Raw genomic sequence first — 19,434 nt, 5'->3', positions numbered from 1 at the left:
ATGTGTGATAAAATGCACATAAAATTACCACCTTAACTATTTCAAAGTGAAGAGTGCAGTGGTATTAAATACATTCATAATGTTGTGCAACCATTACCACCACCAATCCCCATCACACTTCTCATTTTGTCAAACTGAAACTCTTACCTACACCCATTAAACAATAACTACCATTCCCCTTCCCCAGCCCCTGACAACCATGATTCTACTTTCTATTTCTGTGATTTTAACTAGTCTAAGTACCTTGTATAAATGGAATCATGCAGTATTTGTCTTTTTGTGACTTATTTCACTTAGCGTACCATCCTCAAGGTTCATCCATGTTGTGGTATACTGCAGAATTTCCTTCCTTTTTAAGGCTGAATAATACTCTATTGTACATAACCAAAAATGTATAATTTTCATTCATCCACTGAAGGACATTTGGGCTGCTTTCTTTAGCTATTATGAATAATGCTATGAACATGTGTGTACCAATATCTCTTCAACATCCTGCTTTCAGTTCTCTTGGGTATACATACCTAGAAGCGGAATTACTGGGTCATATGGTAATTCTATGTTTAATTTTTTAAGTAACTGCCATACTGTTTTCCACAGTGGCTGTAGCATTTTACATTCCCACCAACAGCACACAAGGGTGCCAATTCTAAAGAGCTAACTTTTCTGTGGATTTAAAAATGTTTATTTAAATCTGAGAGGTTAGAGGTCCCAAAGGGCAAATTCATTATGAAATTCACTAATCATATGTATTACGAGTTTATTATAGTAACCACTTGTTGGGTGCCTACCCTGTGCCAGATACTCTTACATTTCACATGAACTCTAATCTTTATGATTCTAATTCTTACAATAATCTTTCAAGATAGGTAGTATTAGCTCCATTTTACAAATGAGGCTAAAAATTTAATGACTCATCCAAGGTCATGCATCTAAGAAAGTTGCCCAACCAAAATTCACACCCAGGTCTCACTCCAAGCCAGAACCTTATTATTCGACAATTATCAAGGGCTATTGGGAGTGATAAATCCCACGGAATCTTGGATACTGCGGTTTTTGAGTGACTTTCTTTTTTTCTGGTAAATTACCTCCAGCAAGGAAGACGAAGGGGAAGTACAAGCGGAAGACTCTTTCGGATAAGTAACTGGGCAACTGCATTCGCCCTTACCCAGATTTTCATGGGTTTTGTGAGGGAGTGAAATGGGTGAGGGTGAGGGTGAGGCCTCCAGGAGACCAAAATACGAGGATGAGAAGCTGAGCGTGAGGTACGGGTTTCCTTGGATCTTTCAGCTTTATTCTTTATCCGCTTAAGGTGTTTTCGCAGACCCTTACACAAGCGGCGGGAAAATGTGTGAGTGAGGGAAGGATGAGTGACTCCCCAGACAAGCGCAAGGTAAGCAACTCCGCCGCCTGGCGCAGTTGCCAGGACAGCGCGGCCGGAGCAGCAACGGCAGAAGCCGCACCGCGTCTCGGCGGCGGCTGCGAACCTTGGTGACGCATTGCAGGTACGAACCAGCCAATCAGAGGCCGGTTCAACGACCAACGGGGTTCGCATTGCTACTACGATGCTCCTCCGCGCCGCAAAGTAGCGCCCCTCCGGCGCGACTCCACCGGCCCTTCAACCGCTCACTGGGGAATGAAGTCCACTTACGTCATCCGTTCGCCCACTCTCCTTTATTTTTTGCATCGTCGGCCACCTAACTGAGGATAAAGGGGTCTCGAGAAGAGATGGAGGGGAGGGGGTTGGCCGGGACTCGTTTGTGATGTTCCGTTATCTGGCGTGTGGCGGAGGGATCTGGCGGAGGGAGGTGTTTATGAGGCGCTGGGGGCGGAGGAGGAGAATTAGTCCGAGTGGAGGAAGCGAGCTGAGTGGTTGTGTTTTCGCGTCCCAGAGACCGGTAGCGCTTGCAGCATGGTGAGTGCGTCGCTAAGCTGCCGGCGCTTGGCCTATAGGGGGAAGAGGCTGAAGCAAATTGATGAAAGAAAGGGAGCTAGCTTCCCTCGAACTCTCGAGGAGTGGTCTTCGCCAGGGAGTTGGCACTAAAGAGGCTGGGGGCGCCCGCGGCGGTTGTGTCGCAGGTGCTCCCCCACCCCCATTTTCCTCAGGGAGGTGTCCCTTAGTGTGCTGGGGCCAGGCGCCCTCCCTCCCTGTGGGGCTGCGTTATCTCCTCAGGGGCCGGGCTGGCTGAGGATGGAGTCAGGGCCGGGGGCAACCCGGCACTCGCCTGAGGCGAGGGTGGAAGGGCGAGGGGAGCGGGAGCGCATAAGCTTTGGGTCGGGTACCTCGAAAGGTCAACCCCGGGCCGGATTCAAAAGCCCAACGGACCGTTGGTGCGGGCGCCGGAAAGCGCCTTTGTCCGCTCACGGCCGCCATGCGCTGAGGGGGCGGGCGGGAGCGCGCGAGGCCCCGGGTGAGCGCCCGCGCCGCCGTTAGCCCGCAGCCCCCGCGTGCCGGGAAGGGGCGGGGGGCGCGCGAGCGGCGGGCGGGCGCGCTGTTTGGGCCGAGCTCGCTCGGCGAGGGGAGCGGCCGTGGACGGGACGGGGCGGGGCGGCGGGCGCGGGGCCGGAGTCGCCGCCAGCCCTCCCGGCTCGGTTCTGCTCGCTCCCCAGCTGCTACGCTGGCACCTGCAGGGCTGCGGAGGTCTGGGCAGCCTGCGGCGCTGCGGGGCCGACCCTTGGGGCTTGGGTGGGGGAGGGCGGCCGCGGCCGGTTCCCATCCCCCTCTGGTGGCGCGAAGGAAGCTCTGTGAATCTTTATCTTTCTACTCCATCAATCCCTGGGGGTCTAATTCCAACGCTCAGGCTGGGCGTCTCATTAAAAAAATCTTTTAAAGCGACTTTGTCGTTGAAGGGAATAGCTTTATGTGAGAGGTCAGGCGCAGCCTCGCACTACGCATCTTGTAAGAGAAAGCCATCGGCTCCAGCTAGGGTCTGAAAGGCGTTTCCTATTCACCACCTACCGAAAGCCAGCGCGCGAGTGACGGCCGATCTGTTGTGAAAGTCAGTCTTAACCTGTAACAGTTGGAAGGATGCCTTTGAGAAGGGTCACGGTCCTCTTCTTGAGTACTCAAGTGCACGCCGAATGTTAAACACTACCCCACAAAGTATTGCCCCTCTCCAACCCCCTTGAAACTCGTATCTCCGTAGAGAAAGTGCCAGATGTTCTCAACGTGCAGTTTAATTCATTTGTACAGTTATGGTTGCCAATGACTGTCGTGATGTAAGAGTATATTGGGGGGCTAATTTTTAAAAGCATTTTCCTGTGACTTGAGACCGGAACTCCTGTTCTTTCCTGTTTAAAAAAAAATCTAATGAGAGCGGTAATTTGCAATACTCATTTTGTGGTTCCTCCTGCCAAGTGGTTACAGGCGATGGGTGTGTCCAGGAGGCAAGGTGACATCTTAAACAGGAGGTGGGAATCCTTGCCAACTGAAACCTCCAGCCTGTATGGGTGTGGGGAGAGGAGTTCACTTTTTTTTCACTCGTTCCATCTTGGTATTTTTAATTATTCTAAATTTGAATATGCTGGTTGCATCTCTCTAGGTGAAACGGTGTACATTATAGGCATGTCATCGAGGTTCTAAATTGGGAAAATTTTTTTTTTTTAATTTCTTAAGTGAAGGGCAAGGTTTTTTCCTGGTAATTGAATTAAGAGCTCAATGGATTTTCTTGGTGAGGCCCAGAGTTTGTATCTACCCTTTCATGGCCCTTTGCCAATGGTAAAGTGTGGCCGTTTTTTTTTTTTTAAGTGAGCAAGCTCTTGCAGTTTTTTCGTTTTGTGTTTGCATCATTGATGTTTTGGGGATTTTCAGCTTAGTTTGTTAAATTGACAATTTGGAAATTGTCCTCAGGTAGCTTCATAATTTCAAGTTTTTAAGGTTTATTTTTAAAATTATTTTAAATGGAGGTACTAGGGTTGAACCCAGGACCTCACGCATTCTAAGCATGTGCTCTACCACTGAGTTATACCCAGCCCCAGGATCTTAAGATTTAAAATTAGTCATCAAGTCAAAGAATATTTATTTGATGTGGAAGTGGAATAAGTTTGCTCACATGGTTCTTCTGTTTACATATAGTCAATACATGCCCATTGAAAGAGGAGGGGTTACTTTAAGACTTGAGGCCATAGTGATTAAATAAGTGAAAAATACGAAGAGGTGGAAAATTTTGTCACTTGAGTGTTAATAAATAATCATTCCATTAGGACAGCAAGGAGATTTGTTTTTATTAGACGGAAGAAATTAACTATGGCTCTATTAAAATCTAGACGGTTCTGGATTCAGCTAGAATGATCAAATTAGGCCTTGAGTAAAGGTCGCAATTTTTATGAAGTAATTTGTTCTAGTGGTTTCTCTTTTGGGCCAGGATGCTATATGCTAAGTGCTGTTCTATCAGAATTAAAGGCATCTTTTAACTCAACTGAAGTCATTTAGAGACTCCTTTTGATGTAGGTAAAACAAAGACCCCGATTTCTGAAATAGTAAGGAAAAAAAATTGCGTGTGAAGCCTTTGTTGTATCTAAGTAGCAGTGAGGGATAAACAGGAGTGAATGAAGGATAGAAATTTGTTCCATTTCAAGCCTATGGACTTAAACATTTATTCAGTTTAGAATTTTGGATTATTTTCATACCATCTTTTACTAGATAAGCTCCCAGAGTATCCATTACCTACTTTTGAAAGCCATTTAGGAAATACTTAATACGTACATAATGCATTCCCTTCAGATAACACATGTAGTGCAGATTAGTAGATTCAGTGTTTTTTCTCAGTGTTAACAAATCAGCTGTGATTCTTCAAAATGCAGATTCTAGTTCAAGTGGTCTGGAGTAGAACCTGAATATACTAATGCCTGGAAGCTTTCTCTAGAGTTGACAAGAACAGTAGGAAGGACTAAATCAATATTTGCAGAAATAAAGGAGTAAGAACTAGTTATCTCTCTAGTGAATTATTCTTCACTTTACTGAGATTAACACATGTTAATGAGCTTGAGTTTTCCCAAAAGTATAATTCTTGTTATTCTACTAAGAAAATGGCACTCTCTGCAGACAGAAATAAGAACCAAATTTATTTGCATGTCCAGAAAAGGCTTACAAATTACACTGTGAGATTTGTGCTCTTACTTTTTAGTAGGCTTTAATCTGAATGTTGCTTGTAAAGTTTATTTTCAAATCTTGAACTCTGGGTTAGTACTCAATACAAAAAAAATTTTTTTTTGTCATGTTTTCTGAAACATTCCAAGCAAAATTGAGCTCTTTTAGGCTTTGTGACTTAAAGTTTTCTTCCTAAGGCCTTCTCATCTTTTATATTAATGAATCTTTCCAAAATCTCCTCCCCTGCAAGTTGAGAGAAAAAAAACCACTTCTTCCTTTCTGCACATAGCAATTAATTCTTCAGCTCTCACACATACTACAGTGTCTTCACTTCATTTGGCTTGACGTTTTTAGTCCTAAACAGATTTCTCTTGCTACATCTGTCTCTGGGCTTGCACCTTGTGGTTTCAGTTTGTGGAAATATATTTTCTCATCTTAAAGTTAACATGGAACATAGTAAGTTTGCTGTAAAGGGCTTGATAATGCCCTGCATGTCTACCTTCTGTGTGGAAGTTGAACTAGTCAGATTGGTATTTAACATTGCATTGTATGTTCTTTGATTAATTTATGTGAAATAGTTATCACTGACCTCTTTGGGCTAGCCCTTTACATAGCTTCTCACTTAATCTCTACAGTGATCCTGCAAGGTAGTTATTAATACTGTGTGTTACAGATGAAGTTGACTATGAGAGATTGAGTTACATGTCCAAGGTCACACAGCTGTTAAGTGGCAGAGCTGGGATACTAGCCCAGTGATGACTCAAAGCACCATGCTTTTTTCTTCCACCAAGGCGTGTTGCCCTTCTTTCAGAAATGATGGAAGTCCTGCAGAATGGAATTAGAAGTAAATTGTCTGTTACTTCTAACAGAGTAAAAATTACGCAGTGAATTTGCTATGTTTTAAATCTTACTCCTAGGGAAAAGTAATCTGTGATTTTACACCAAATACTTGGTGGAGGATTTGGATTGGTAAGAATAAAAGTAGATAATTTTTATTTTATAAATTTGTTGATTTGAACTAAATTATTGGCTCTTCAATTTTAAGTTACCAGGTTATTGGCTTTCTTTTTTTTAAATAGCCACAAGTTGAGTTTGCATTAAGGTCAAATCAGAATTGTTGATCAGAGGAAGAAATTTCTGCTTTCTGGGTTCCTTCTCAAATGTTCTCATGCTGTTCTCTAGAGAAAATAAGATGCTGTTCTATATTAAGGTGCTATCCTTTTCCGAACTGTGTTCATTTAAAATGAATGAAACCGGGCAGTGTTTATTCTTTTCATACCAGTAAATGAATGGATTACTTACAGTACACTCGACTTCTTGTAGGAAGGAATATTAGATAGGCTATTTCTTGTTAGTGCCTCTCAGTACCACATAAAGCAGTTGCTTCATGGGTATATGTAGCAATAAGCAGTAGAATGTCCAAGGATGAAGGCCACGTGAAGAACAAGGAGCCTTGTTGTTTTGCAGCTATCTTTATTATATTATGATGTGCTCTGAATTTAAGACTCACAGGCATTGGATGTGTCTTACACTTCAGTGTTTAAATCCTCACTCTACTGGTCAGTGGTTTTTGTATTCCCACTCTCTGAAATTTAACCTGAGGCTCTCTTTCCCCATCTGTAAGATAGGGTATAATAATACCATTAAGGGTTATTGTGAAGATAGTGGGGTTTTGGCAAATGCTTGAACATGTGTTTTGTGTTTTTTGGGTTTTTTGTTTTTTTGACCGTGTTTTTTAAAGCAAAAATAAGTCACTCTTCTTTCAAACATCAAGAGAAAATGGATAGCTGGACTATTATGTGGTAAATAATGTAGTTCAAGTGTTCAGAATTCTAGATGCTCTGTATTTGCATGGTAGGTGAGGAGGAGTAAAAACTGTTAACTTTCATGTTGCCCTAACCAGGACAGCTTAGATTTTCATCTTTTTGATAGATGGAAGTTTTACTTAGTAATACTTGGTTTTTTGAGGTATGGAAAATCACATTCATGTCCAAATGAAATATTTAACCATTTGTAGGGGAATTTTAAATGTAATCTTTGTTATTTTTGGTTCAGTGGAGATTTCTGGTAATAAAGGTTTGTATCTACCTGAGGAAGGTGAGCTTCAGCTTAGGTATCTTAACTTGGAAAAAGGAAATAATGTTTCTATTGAATCTATCTTTGCTTTAACAGAATAATAATTTCAGTTAAACTTATTAGTATGCCAAATTTGCTTTTTTAAAAATTTGTATAAAATTAGACTTTCAAGCATATTCTGAAATATTTTTGTAACTTATATTTGGGGGCAAGATAGCTTAGCTTTGAAGATAAACCAGATGTCTGCATTTTCTGCCTACTTGTATTTGTTGCTGGTACTAAGGAATGTTGGACCAAATAAAGTTTATGGGACATGGTGAACCCTGAAAGTTTTTAAGCTTGTTTCTGTAATCGGTAGGCTAAATACTCTCAAGTCACTTACCTACCTCTATGATCTCTTTGTAGGCTGACCAGCTGACTGAAGAGCAGATTGCAGGTGAGAAATAACTTTGCTAGATTTTTTACCTATTGAATTATAAATGGAATAACCATTCTTAAAATGAGGTATTTGTATGACAGAATTAACTTCGATCTCCTAGTAGATGGTAACTACTGAGTGTAATGTAATGCAGTAATTGAACCTGCTTTGCCAAGTGAGAAGGTAAACTTGCCTGTGAAAAATGTGTGGCGCTAACTGTAATTAAAGACAGGTTTCGGTTTTACCTGGATATACTTTTGAGCCTGTTATGGGTGGTCTTTGTTTAGTTTTTCTGGAAGATTATGTTACTCTAAAACATTGATTCTGGGCTGTTTCTAACCCTGCAACTCCAAATCAGTCTCCTAAGAATAAAGGGCCAATTAGTAAGTAATAAGTAACTCAAACTGTAGAATCAGAAAATGAATGTTGAATTTACCTTGGTTTAAATTGCTAATATTTTAACCTTAGAATTGCATATATGGTCAATCAGGAAATAACTGTTTCTCTAGTGGAAAACTTAGATCCAAAACTTAGCATTCTGTTTTATAGATGTAGTAATTTGAATTTTATCTTAAAAAGCAGTGACAGCTACTAAAGTGAGTTTAAATTTTGTAAACCTTTGGTTTCCCGTGGAAGTATGTGAAACTGTTACATAAAACCTGATGTCATGTCATTATGCCATGCCATTAAATACTTTTGATTTTATTCTAATACTTTGAGATGGCTAGTTAACATGAAAATGTTGAATGGGGAAACATGCTAAATGGTGATTTGTTTTGTTTTTTAGTTGCAGTGCTGAAATGCTTTTCAAACTTGATTCCTTGACTTTGATTAGAAACAGCAAAAGTATTAAACAGTTTTAACTGCCACATTTTCTTGGTAGGCAAGGAGTTTCAAGTGCTTCAAAACACTAAAGCTTTTTTTTTTGGTAGTAGAGAAAACTCAAAAGCCCAGTTGGAACTCAGCTATATATTTGATGGGACTGTATAAAGTAGAAAGCTATTAGCATTAAGGACTAATTTTAAGCAGTTTTTATTTGTATTTCTTACTGCATTTGACTTAAATTTGGGATTTGCTTTTTAGGATTGGTGAATTTGCATGTATTGTGTGTTGAAGTAGTCAAGTAGAGCTTTGGAAATAATTTCTTTGTCCATTTAAACTATTATAAGTATGCCAATGAAATGTAAAATTCAGTTTTTTATGTAATGTTTCCTTAAAGAACTGGCTCAGCAATGTAGCATATGTGCAGTCAAACTGTAATAAATTCTACCTAATAAAACTGAAAAGGGGGGAAAAAAGCTGACTCAAGCTATGTATTTCCAGTGTCTTATTCTTAACCTTTTCTAATATACCCGTTGTCTTCTTGGCCTTTCATTTCTCGGTGTTTCCAGTCAGGTAATTCTACACAGCACAGCATGTTCACTTTAGGGTAGAAAACGTATTACTCAGGGTGCCTGTCACATAGTTGATGCTCTTTACTCCCCTCCCAAACACACATGCAGTTCTTTTTTAAAAACTAGCTTGTCTATGTTAAATACAAAAGGATCTAGTTTTCAGTGGCTGATACCATTTTTAAAGAATACTGTTGTAGTTCATTGGAACATTGTCTTAAAGGTAAATTGTCTTTTCATTTGCTTCTATCACACAATTAGGTTTCTAGTGAGAGGGAAAGGAAGCTCTTCTAGGTTCTCTCCCTACGCTGATTTTTCCTAGGCTTTTAAAAATTGTTCTTTGGACCCCAGGTTTTAATGAACCTTTAAGGTAGAGAAACCAAAGCTTTTATGCTACTAAAATAAAAACCCTATGAGATCAGGAAACTTTTTGTTTCCTCTTGTATCCCCAGTACCTCCCACACAGTAAAGACTGAGTAAATATTTCTTGAATAGATAAATTTTCAAAGAGGTGTGCCACACAGAAAATGTTCTAGAACAGTACCTACCCTATCCTAGGAATTATTCCCCCTCTCAAAGTCCTTTCCTTTTAAATTTAGTATGTTTTAGTGTGTCCACCTTTGAGGTGAAGGCAAGATTTTTTTTTCAATCTGGTAAATTGTAACTGGTAACAGTAACATTTTAGAATCTTAGACCTACTTGTTTAAAAAAGTTAACAAGTTTTATACATAAATGCAGTGTTGAAAATATTAAGGTATTTTTTAAGCTAGTTTTATCATCATATGATAATGATTACTACAGACTTGAAATTCCACTTGTAAATAACTTGGTCTAGAAAGAAGTATGCTTGTTCTTCAGGTGGTTACTAGAATGTTTACATTAAAGAGAACAGGACAGTCTAGTGTGACATCAGTAACAAGTTAATTTTGTTGATGACTGCCACAATGTCATTAGTTTTTAGTGTTTAATAAAGGAAAAATGTAAAATAATTTTTCTTTTTTTAAGAAATTTGCACCTAAACCTTCATTAAACTTTTGAAGTCCAGTGTAGGGATAAAACTTACTCGATTAAAAAAAAGTACTATTCTTACTCAACAAACATCGATATGTGACTTTTACGGGATTGTTAAGTTCAGAATTTTCTAAATAGTAATTGGTAAACAGGCATTTGATTTTTCTTTTGTTGTAATTGTTTCATGATAACATGTTTTAATGAAATTATGAATTTATGTAGCAAACAATTAGAAAGGAATCCTAGAGTTGCTAATGAGTAAGTAAAACAGGTAATTATACTACTTCTAAAAGTTTCAACTTAAACTTAGCTAGAAGGGATTTGGAGAGGTTCCATCAGTTATGTTGAAGGTAGTTGTTCCATGACATTCAGGACCTGTTGTTATCTTATTATCAGTTGAGGTTTTGATTCGTGGGTTTATATTTCAAGTCATTCCTGGGAATTACTATTTAGAATAATATGCTTTTATACATGAAGATTAAACTAGTTCTGAAGCATAGGTGGTAAGCTATAAAGGCAGGTGAATTTAAATTGTACTTTTGAGTTTATTCTTATTTCAAGGAGCTTTTACAAGGATTTCTGCCTCTCTTAGTGTAAAAATACAGAGATTTGGAATAAACGTTGACCTTTAAAATATTTTATTTCTTTTTGTATCCTTAATGTAAACAGTGGTTATAGCATTTGTACAATTTTATTTTCTGCCTTTAACTTACTCTAGCAAACATTTTGAGTTAACTTCTTGAAATTTAGAACATAAATGTACATATTTACAGGATTTGTCTTTAAGTTAAATCATATATTGATTATAGCTAGTTACACGTTGTGAATTTTTGCACTTGGTGGTGGTAAGTGATCCTCTAGCTAAGTATTATAGCAGAGAATATAGTGTAAATAAATATGAATCTCTTAAGTTCTTTAATTTTTTTAGAGCCTACGTTATAGCTGTGGATAGATGCTATGTGTTCAAACCCTAATAGTTTATGTATTTCTATATATTTGTATATCCCTTTTAAAAAAATGAATAAAATGAAGATGTTTTCATCAAATTCTGCTATTTGTTGGACTTAACTGATTTATTTCTGTCATTGGGTTGATCTTGGTTAGTACTGTATATTTTCATGAGATCAAGCAGTAGTTTGGTGTTAAGCTTCTGATACCAGGTGAGTTCCTCTGAAAACAAGCAATACTTAAGTGGAATGGAATTATGCTACTTACCATGGAGCATGGCAGACTACAGCTAGTCAGTGATACCTGGTCTAAAGCTAAACAATTAAAAGAATTTAAGCGGAAGAAAGTAACATGATAAACCAGAAAGGTGGTAGGACCCAGGTAGTTGTATGGGTAATTTTAAATAAAGAACCTATTTGAAAGCTATTATGATAGTCCAGATAAAAGATGATAGGGCTATGAACCAAAATACTGGGAATAGAAATGAAAAAGAATTGGGCAGTATTTAAATAGCAGAATTCAACAGGAGCTGTTGACATGTTTCAGAGGGAAAGAATTAAAGCGGCTTTTGCTTGCGTTTCTAGGGTTGCTGGGGGTGCATACAGTTCATGTCTTGCTTGAGATCAGCCAGGGAGGGTGTCCTGTAGGAAGTCAGAAATAAAGGTATTATGTTAAGAGAGAGGTATTATGTTAAAGGCATTATGTAAGAGAGAGAGTGGACGTAAGATAGAAGTCTTCGTTATAAGTGGACATAGATGAAATGGCCAAGGAGAGAAAAAAAGGGTAAGGAAATTGGTCACATCGACATGTAGAAGACATCTATCTAGGAGCAAGAGCCTTCGGCAGTGTAAGGTAGAACCTTTACCTGTACTAATTCTTGTAGGAGGTAGGTACAAATATCCCTATTTGACAAAAATGAGGAAGCTGAAGAGGAAAAGGTTTAGTAAATTTTGCCCAAGGTTACATACTAGTAAGTAGCAGAACTGGAATTTTTTAGCCCAGGCAATTGAGTTCCACGTCTGCTTTTAGTTTCTGTGCTGTATGCTTTTGTATTTGCTTGCTGATAGAGTCTAATATCTTTTAGAAAGTACCTTACTCGGAAAGTACTAGCTTTATTATTAGCTCGTTTATATGCCCTTGCGCTACCAAATTTAATCTCTGGTTTAGTTCCTCTGTATTCAGGTATTCTGGACTATTGCGTCAGTAGCTTTTCGTGTAATGTAGTGGTGAATTAAAAGCAACATAATTTCATAAGATGATCTTAAAGATCTTAGGCAATAATGTGTTTCACTCTATTACAAGGTTGGTGTCCTATGTTCTGAAGAAAGGTCTAAATTACCTTTGTTTTCAGTATTAGAGCACTTAGCTAAAATTGGCCATTCATATCTTGATAATTCCATTGTTAACATTATCATAGATTGTTTGGTGATAGTCCCTTCTACTAGAAAAGGAAACTAGTTTACTGCATATTGTTATGAAGTTTAGTTTTTTGGTTTTAATTTAGTAGGTGACTAAATAGACTTAATTTTAACTTTGAGGATTACTGCAAATGGCATAGTTACAGTATAGAAATCTGTATTTGGTCTTATTTTTCTATTCTAAGTGTAGGTTAGATTTGTAATTTTGAATTGTGTCCCATAGAGTAGCTTTAACAGAAAATAGAGAAGCCAGTCATTTGGGGATTGATTCTTTTCATCTTTCAACCCAGAATAATATGACTTTTAACTGGTCTAGGTATTGGTGTTCCCTGTAAGATTTTAGATAAAAAAAAATTCCTGGTAGATCAGCATGAACGTATGATTAGCTAAAAATGTCTGAAATACCACGAAGTTTTCCTGCCTAATCCTGCAGGAATCAAAATCCCATTTTAGATCATATCTCTATATATATCTTTAATTTGAGAGGTAATTAATACTTTTCATTTAGGAGGCTACGTTTTTTTGTTGTTAACCTGTACATTTGGATTGTGGTCTCTCTTTCAAATAGAATTCAAAGAAGCCTTTTCACTATTTGACAAGGATGGTGATGGAACTATAACAACAAAGGAATTGGGAACTGTAATGAGGTCGCTTGGGCAGAATCCCACAGAAGCAGAGTTACAAGACATGATAAATGAAGTAGATGCTGATGGTGAGTCTTTTTAAATTTAGGATTTGGAAGCGGGGAGTTGAAGTGGCATTTAAATTCTGTTGTAATGTTTCAACTAAACAAACCATTTCAGGTAACGGCACAATTGACTTCCCGGAATTTCTGACAATGATGGCAAGAAAAATGAAAGACACAGACAGTGAAGAAGAAATTAGAGAAGCATTCCGTGTGTTTGATAAGGTAAGTATTTAAAGATTGGATTTGTTAAATTTTAATTTGAGGATGAAATGATACCAAGACCTCATAATCTTTGAAGACTTGCTTTTTGATGACTTACCAACATACTTGAATATCAAGCAAAAGCTTTTTTAAGAATTCAGTATAAATGGAGATTTCCTAATAACATATATATTGCATTGATTTTGTGGCATCATTTTATCTTGGAACTAAGAAAAAGTGATTTCAATATAGGATATCCTGCTTGACTCAGTGACATTTAATTTATAGGTCAACTATTTGTAGACTTTGCTTTTGTTTGTATGCATTTCTAGAGTATATTTTGCTCTCTAAGGTGAAGTCTGGTACAAACTTCTATTCCAACTCATTAAGTCTATAATTCTGCTTAGACATTTTACTAAAAATTTTTTTAGGATGGCAATGGCTATATTAGTGCAGCAGAGCTTCGCCATGTGATGACAAACCTTGGAGAAAAGTTAACAGATGAAGAGGTTGATGAAATGATCAGGGAAGCAGATATTGATGGTGATGGTCAAGTAAACTATGAAGGTAAGTTTTTCACTCTCACCACCTTATTCTGTGCTTTGACTTTAAGGTTAGACGTGCTTGTTAGGTATCTGATAGGTCAAAATTAGTGCCCCCCACCCCCCCCACCCCCTAAATGAAGATGCCAAAACAGTTACTGGTAGTTACTAACCTGCTGTTCATGGTGTTGTCTACAGATTAGGCAACATCACTGCCACCTGCAAACTTTTTAGAACTATTTAGTCAGGCCCTACCCCTTTACCTAGAATCTACATTTTAATAAGATTCCTGGGTGATGTCATAAGCACATTAAAGTCTATGGTAAAATAGTTTTTGTTTCCAATTGTGGAATATTTTGAAAAGCTTCAATTTTATTTCAAAGTCCTCAAAATCAAGATGATTTTATTTCTTTTGTTGGGAGTCTCCTTCCCTTTAGTTAGCTCTAATCTGAAAGTGTTTACATATGCTTCAGTTCAAAGTTACCATGTGATAATGAACTAAGCAAAATTGCTTTTTATCTATAATAGCTTATCTAAAGCATTAATTTGGTTTATTTATAATCATAAATAATTTTGGTATATGAAGATCCAGCCTTGGCAGTAAACTAGCTTTCCTCTGTACTTTTGATAATTTTGAGGAAAAAAAGGGAAATGGAGACTCTTAGTGATTGAGTAAATGTTACTGGCTTTGTTTGACTTTTGCCATTGACTCAACATTTTGTGTACTTCTTTTTCAGAGTTTGTACAAATGATGACAGCAAAGTGAAGAAGACATTGTACAGAATGTGTTAAATTTCTTGTACAAAATTGTTTATTTGCCTTTTCTTTGTTTGTAACTTATCTGTAAAAGGTTTTCCCCTACTGTCAAAAAAAATATGCATGTATAGTAATTAGGACTTCATTCCTCCATGTTTTCTTCCCTTATCTTACTGTCATTGTCCTGAAACCTTATTTTAGAAAATTGATCAAGTAACATGTTGCATGTGGCTTACTCTGGATATATCTAAGCCCTTCTGCACATCTAAACTTAGATGGAGTTGGTCAAATGAGGGAACATCTGGGTTATGCCTTTTTTTTCCAAGTAGTTTTCTTTAGGAACTGTCAGCATGTTGTTGTTGAAGTGTGGAGTTGTAACTCTGCGTGGACTACGGACAGTCAACAATATGTACTTAAAAGTTGCACTATTGCAAAACGGGTGTTTTATCCAGGTACTCGTACACTATTTTTTTGTACTGCTGGTCCTGTACCAGGAACATTTTCTTTTATTGTTACTTGCTTTTTAAACTTTGTTTAATTTTAGCCACTTATTGAAAATCTGCGTATGGCACAATTTGCCTCAAATCCATTCCAAGTTGTATATTTGTTTTCCAATAAAAAAAATTACAATTTACCCAACTGTTGCTCTGAATCTGAGTCATTTAACTTGAGGACAAATAATTTTGAGAATCAAATGTAGAAATGGTCTCAACTTGGTATAATTTAGATCTAAGTGATTTTTTTTACTATTTTAAGATTTCGTTTTTAAATTTTACTTAAAAAGGTTTAAGTGAAAGACTGAAAAACCTTTTGTTAAGTATACCTACTGTGGAACTGGCATAAGGTGGTGTTTAGTGTTGCCTACTTTAATATATTTTTCAACTTTGTTGTCCGTTTATCCACATTGACTTTAGCCATGCAATGATTTAAATGTTTTTGTTAAAAATACAAAAAGAAAAATTCCAAATGGAGGGTAATTATGTTTTACCTCTGTTTTCTAATGTTTTTACCCATAGGGCTTTTTTATACTACCATAAAACAGAATTCAGTTGTGCCTATCTATCTGCAACGTGTTTCACAAAAAAGATACCTTTAGTAGTGGATTGGCAATAGCTAAACCTTGTTTTAGTTTTTGCTTACTTCTAAACCACTGCTTTCTCTATAATTTGAGCTACTCAAAAGGGTGATTATCAGGGTTTTTGTTTTTCTGACTATGTTTTACGTACTTAATGAAAGAGCCCATAGCAAAGCAGAGCCAAGATTAAGACATTTAAGTATAATTGTTACTTGATTATTAGAGCCAGAGGTTTTTAATTTCCCAGGGGGCAATTGGCAGGTTACTGCCCATCTTTGACTAATACCCCTGTTCTTATTTAGTTCTACCAGAAAATAGAAAACTGGATGGTTAGTGAAAGAAAAGAGTTAAGTATATTTTAGATGGGACAAAGGAATTTACAGGCATTGATAATCCTAACAGGGTATTACATAATAGGTGGGCAGTCAGATAGGAAGTACTTCATTACATGTAGGAGTGTAGTCAAAAGAAAGGCCAAACATGGCATTTGGTGGGAAAAGGTTCTTGTGTCTAGCTGTTGAGGCACAGTAATCTCCAGAATACTAAACATGGGCTTTGGGGTTTTATTGCAGCAGTATTCACATCACTGCTGTATATAACCTTGAAGAGGTCGGTATTACCTGAGCCGGAGTTATCTTACCCATAAAATGGGTGTATTTACTCAACTGGTTTTTAACTTGGTTTTTACAATAACGTTAAGTGAAGCACTTAGCATAGTTCTTGGCATTTGTAATAAGTGTTTAAGCTGTTAAATCAGTTCTGACCTTTGTAAAATGAGGGAATTGGGCAAAGTTATTCTTGGTGTTTTTCCAGTTCCAGTAGTTTGAAGTAATGTTGATAACAAGGTGGAAAGGGAGAAACACTTGGGGGTACTTTCTTGTGTCCTGTTGCTTACTTTATATTACTGTAATTCTGGCAAAAGTCACAGTAAGTACTGCATAATCTTATTTGAATCAACTATAATTTTAAAACCTTATTTTCAAATCTTAACCATATTACCTGTTTTATATTAGCAGGAGATCATGGTAATTGATCATTCTTTTTCTCAATACTATCTGTAGCATGTCTGTTTTCAGATAATTCTAACCAAAGCTATTCACTGTTGCAGTTAAAAATAATCCTAGAATAGGAAGTATTTCACCTAGAATTTTTTTTCAAGATCTGATGCACAGCGAAAGTACTGTTGATCTCTACTTAGTGTAGCCTTGTATTCTCAAAGAGAAATGCATCCTCCCTTTTTAAAACTGCTGTTATGGTAACCTGCTTAAACTTTTCTCAGTGATACTATGCAAGACAATATTCCCCTCCTCCTTTTTCAGTTTTATTAGGTAAATTATTATAGTTTGCACATATTCATTATGTTGCATGTAAATACAGTATACTGCACTTTTTTTTGTTTGTTTACATGTATGTACTAATCACTGTTTTTAAGAATAGATTAGAGCTTTAGCTTTTTAAACTTACATAGTTATCAAAGGAATAAAGCCAACCACAAAATAAGAACAGAATGCTGTAATCCAATCATAAGGACAGTCCAGTGTGCTTACACATTTAAGAAGTCAATCATCCAAGTTATAAATAAGTTCATATGTGTTTTGGTTTTTTTTTTTTAGATTCCACATACAATTGATATCATATGGCATTTTTTCTCTCTCTGGCCTACTTAGAATGACGATCTCCAGGTCCATCTATGTTGCTGAAAATGGCATTATTTTATTCTTTTTTATGGCTGAATAGTGTTCCATTGTGTGTATGTATATATGTGTGTGTGTGTGTATCACATCTTTATCCAGTCATCTGTTGATGGACATTTGGGTTGTTTCCATGTCTTGGCTATTGTAAATAGTGCTGCTATGAACATTGGGGTGCAGGTGTCTTTTTGAATTTTATTTTTCTGTGGGTGTATGCCCAGGAGTGGGATTGATGGATCACATGGTAAGTCTATTTTTAGTTTTTTAAGGAACCTCCATATTGTCCTCCATAGTGGCTGCACCAACCTACACTCTCACCAATAGTGTAGGAGGGTTTCCTTTTCTCCGCACCCTCTCCAGCATTTATTGTTTGTATTTAATGATGGCCATCCTGGCTGGTGTGAGGTGACGTCTCATTGTAATTTTGATCTGCATTTCTCCGACAATTAATGATGCTGAGCATTTTTTCATTTGCCTATTGGCCATTTGTATATCTTCATTGGAGAATTGCTTGTTTAGGTTTTCTGCCCATTTTTGGATTGGGTTGCTTGTTGTTTTTGATACAAAGGTGTATTAGCTGTTTGTATGTTTTGGAAATTAGTCCCTTGTTGGTTGCATCATTTGCAAATATTTTCTCCCATCCTGTAGGTTTTTGTTTTGTTGATCGTATCCTTAGCTATGCAAAAGCTTTTAACTTTAATTAGATCCCATTTGTTTATTTTTGCTTTTATTTCCATTATGCCAGGAGCTGGTTCAAAAAATACATTGCTGTGATTTATGTCTGAGAGTGTTCTGCCTATGTTTTCCTCTAGGAGTTATATAGTATCTGGTCTTATATTTAGATCTTTAATGTATTTTGAGTTTATTTTTGTATATGGTATTAGAGAATGTTCTAATATCAGTCTTTTGCAGGTAGCTGTCCAGTTTTCCCAGCACCACTTATTGAAGAGACTGTCTTTTATCCATTGCGTATTCTTGCCTCCTTTGTCATAGATTAATTGACCATAATTGCATGGGTTTATTCCTGGACTTTCTATCTTGTGTCTGTTTTTGTGCCAGTATCATACTGTTTTGATCACTGTAGCTTTGTAGTATAGTCTGAAGCCAGGGAGCGTGATTTCCCCCAGCTCCATTCTCCTTTTTCAAGATTGTTTCGGCTATTTGGGGTCTTTTGTGTTTCCATACAGATTTTAACATTTTTTGTTCCAGCTCTGGGAAGAATGTCATTGGTAGACAATATTTTCTTAAGGGGACATTTTGTTTATTCTATATACTTACTAGTCTGTTTTATTGGTAAAGTCCTTGAAATCATTGACCCATGCTGTTTCTATTTTTGAGATACTCAAAACTATTTTCTCATCTAGATGTTCCCTTATATTTCACTTTGTATGGCTTTCTGGACTTCAATGTATCTTTCATCATGCATAGTCTCTAAGGTACCAGTCCCTGGTTTGCTGAGCCAGTTTTACAGGCTCAGCCAAAAGAAGACAATGAAATGAGGCACAGTGGTGGACTGGCTTAATCACTTACTTTTGTGAAAGTTCTGTTTTTTATTTGCATCTTGGTCTTAATATTTCAGTTCTCGGTTTCAAACCTGGTGCCTGGCTTTTTTTTTTTTTTTCCCTGTTTTTTTTTTTAAACCCCTTCTGTTTTTAAGTCTATGTTAAATGAATTTAGAATTCCCAGTATTTTAAGAGAAATCTAATGAGGTCCTGTCTCTTGCTACTCAAAAAGTCACTGAGTCACCTGAGTGCTTGTTCAAAATGTTGAGTCTTAGGCCCTGTCCCAAATTCTCAATCAGTATCTATTTTACAATATCTCCAGATATTGTGTATGCACAATTTTGGGAAAGCACTGCTATAATCCATCCTCTGGTTTTATTTATAAAAGGAAAACTTACTCATTCAACAAATATTTAAATTATTCTGTGTTCAAAGGATTTAGAATAAAGATAAAAACTTGTGTTTTGGATATATTTAATATTAGGGGAGATACAATTTGTCACAATGAGTCCAGCAATAAAGATAGGCACCTCTTTGGGGTTTGAGGGGTTAGGCCTAATAGGAGTTGACCCTTCAAGTTTGCCAGGCCATGGAAGAAGGGAATAAGCAGTTCAAACAGAAGGGCTATCAT

At 37.2% G+C, this 19,434-nt stretch overlaps 1 protein-coding gene across 1 annotated transcript; it reads left to right on the top strand.

Moving 5' to 3' along the window:
* The first annotated feature begins 1,559 nt into the window (after positions 1–1,559).
* CALM2 (calmodulin 2) lies at positions 1,560–15,174 on the top strand. The gene is made up of 6 exons (XM_006185774.3): positions 1,560–1,912; positions 7,568–7,598; positions 12,917–13,060; positions 13,152–13,258; positions 13,669–13,804; positions 14,517–15,174. The coding sequence occupies exons 1-6, from the start codon at positions 1,910–1,912 to the stop codon at positions 14,543–14,545; spliced, it is 450 nt and encodes a 149-aa protein (XP_006185836.1). The 5' UTR covers positions 1,560–1,909; the 3' UTR covers positions 14,546–15,174.
* The last annotated feature ends 4,260 nt before the right edge of the window (positions 15,175–19,434 follow it).

Source organism: Camelus ferus, chromosome 15 (assembly GCF_009834535.1).
Source record: "Camelus ferus isolate YT-003-E chromosome 15, BCGSAC_Cfer_1.0, whole genome shotgun sequence".
NCBI lineage: Eukaryota > Metazoa > Chordata > Mammalia > Artiodactyla > Camelidae > Camelus > Camelus ferus.
Note: the sequence above shows the minus strand (reverse complement) of the source record. Positions and strands in the feature narration are given on the sequence as shown.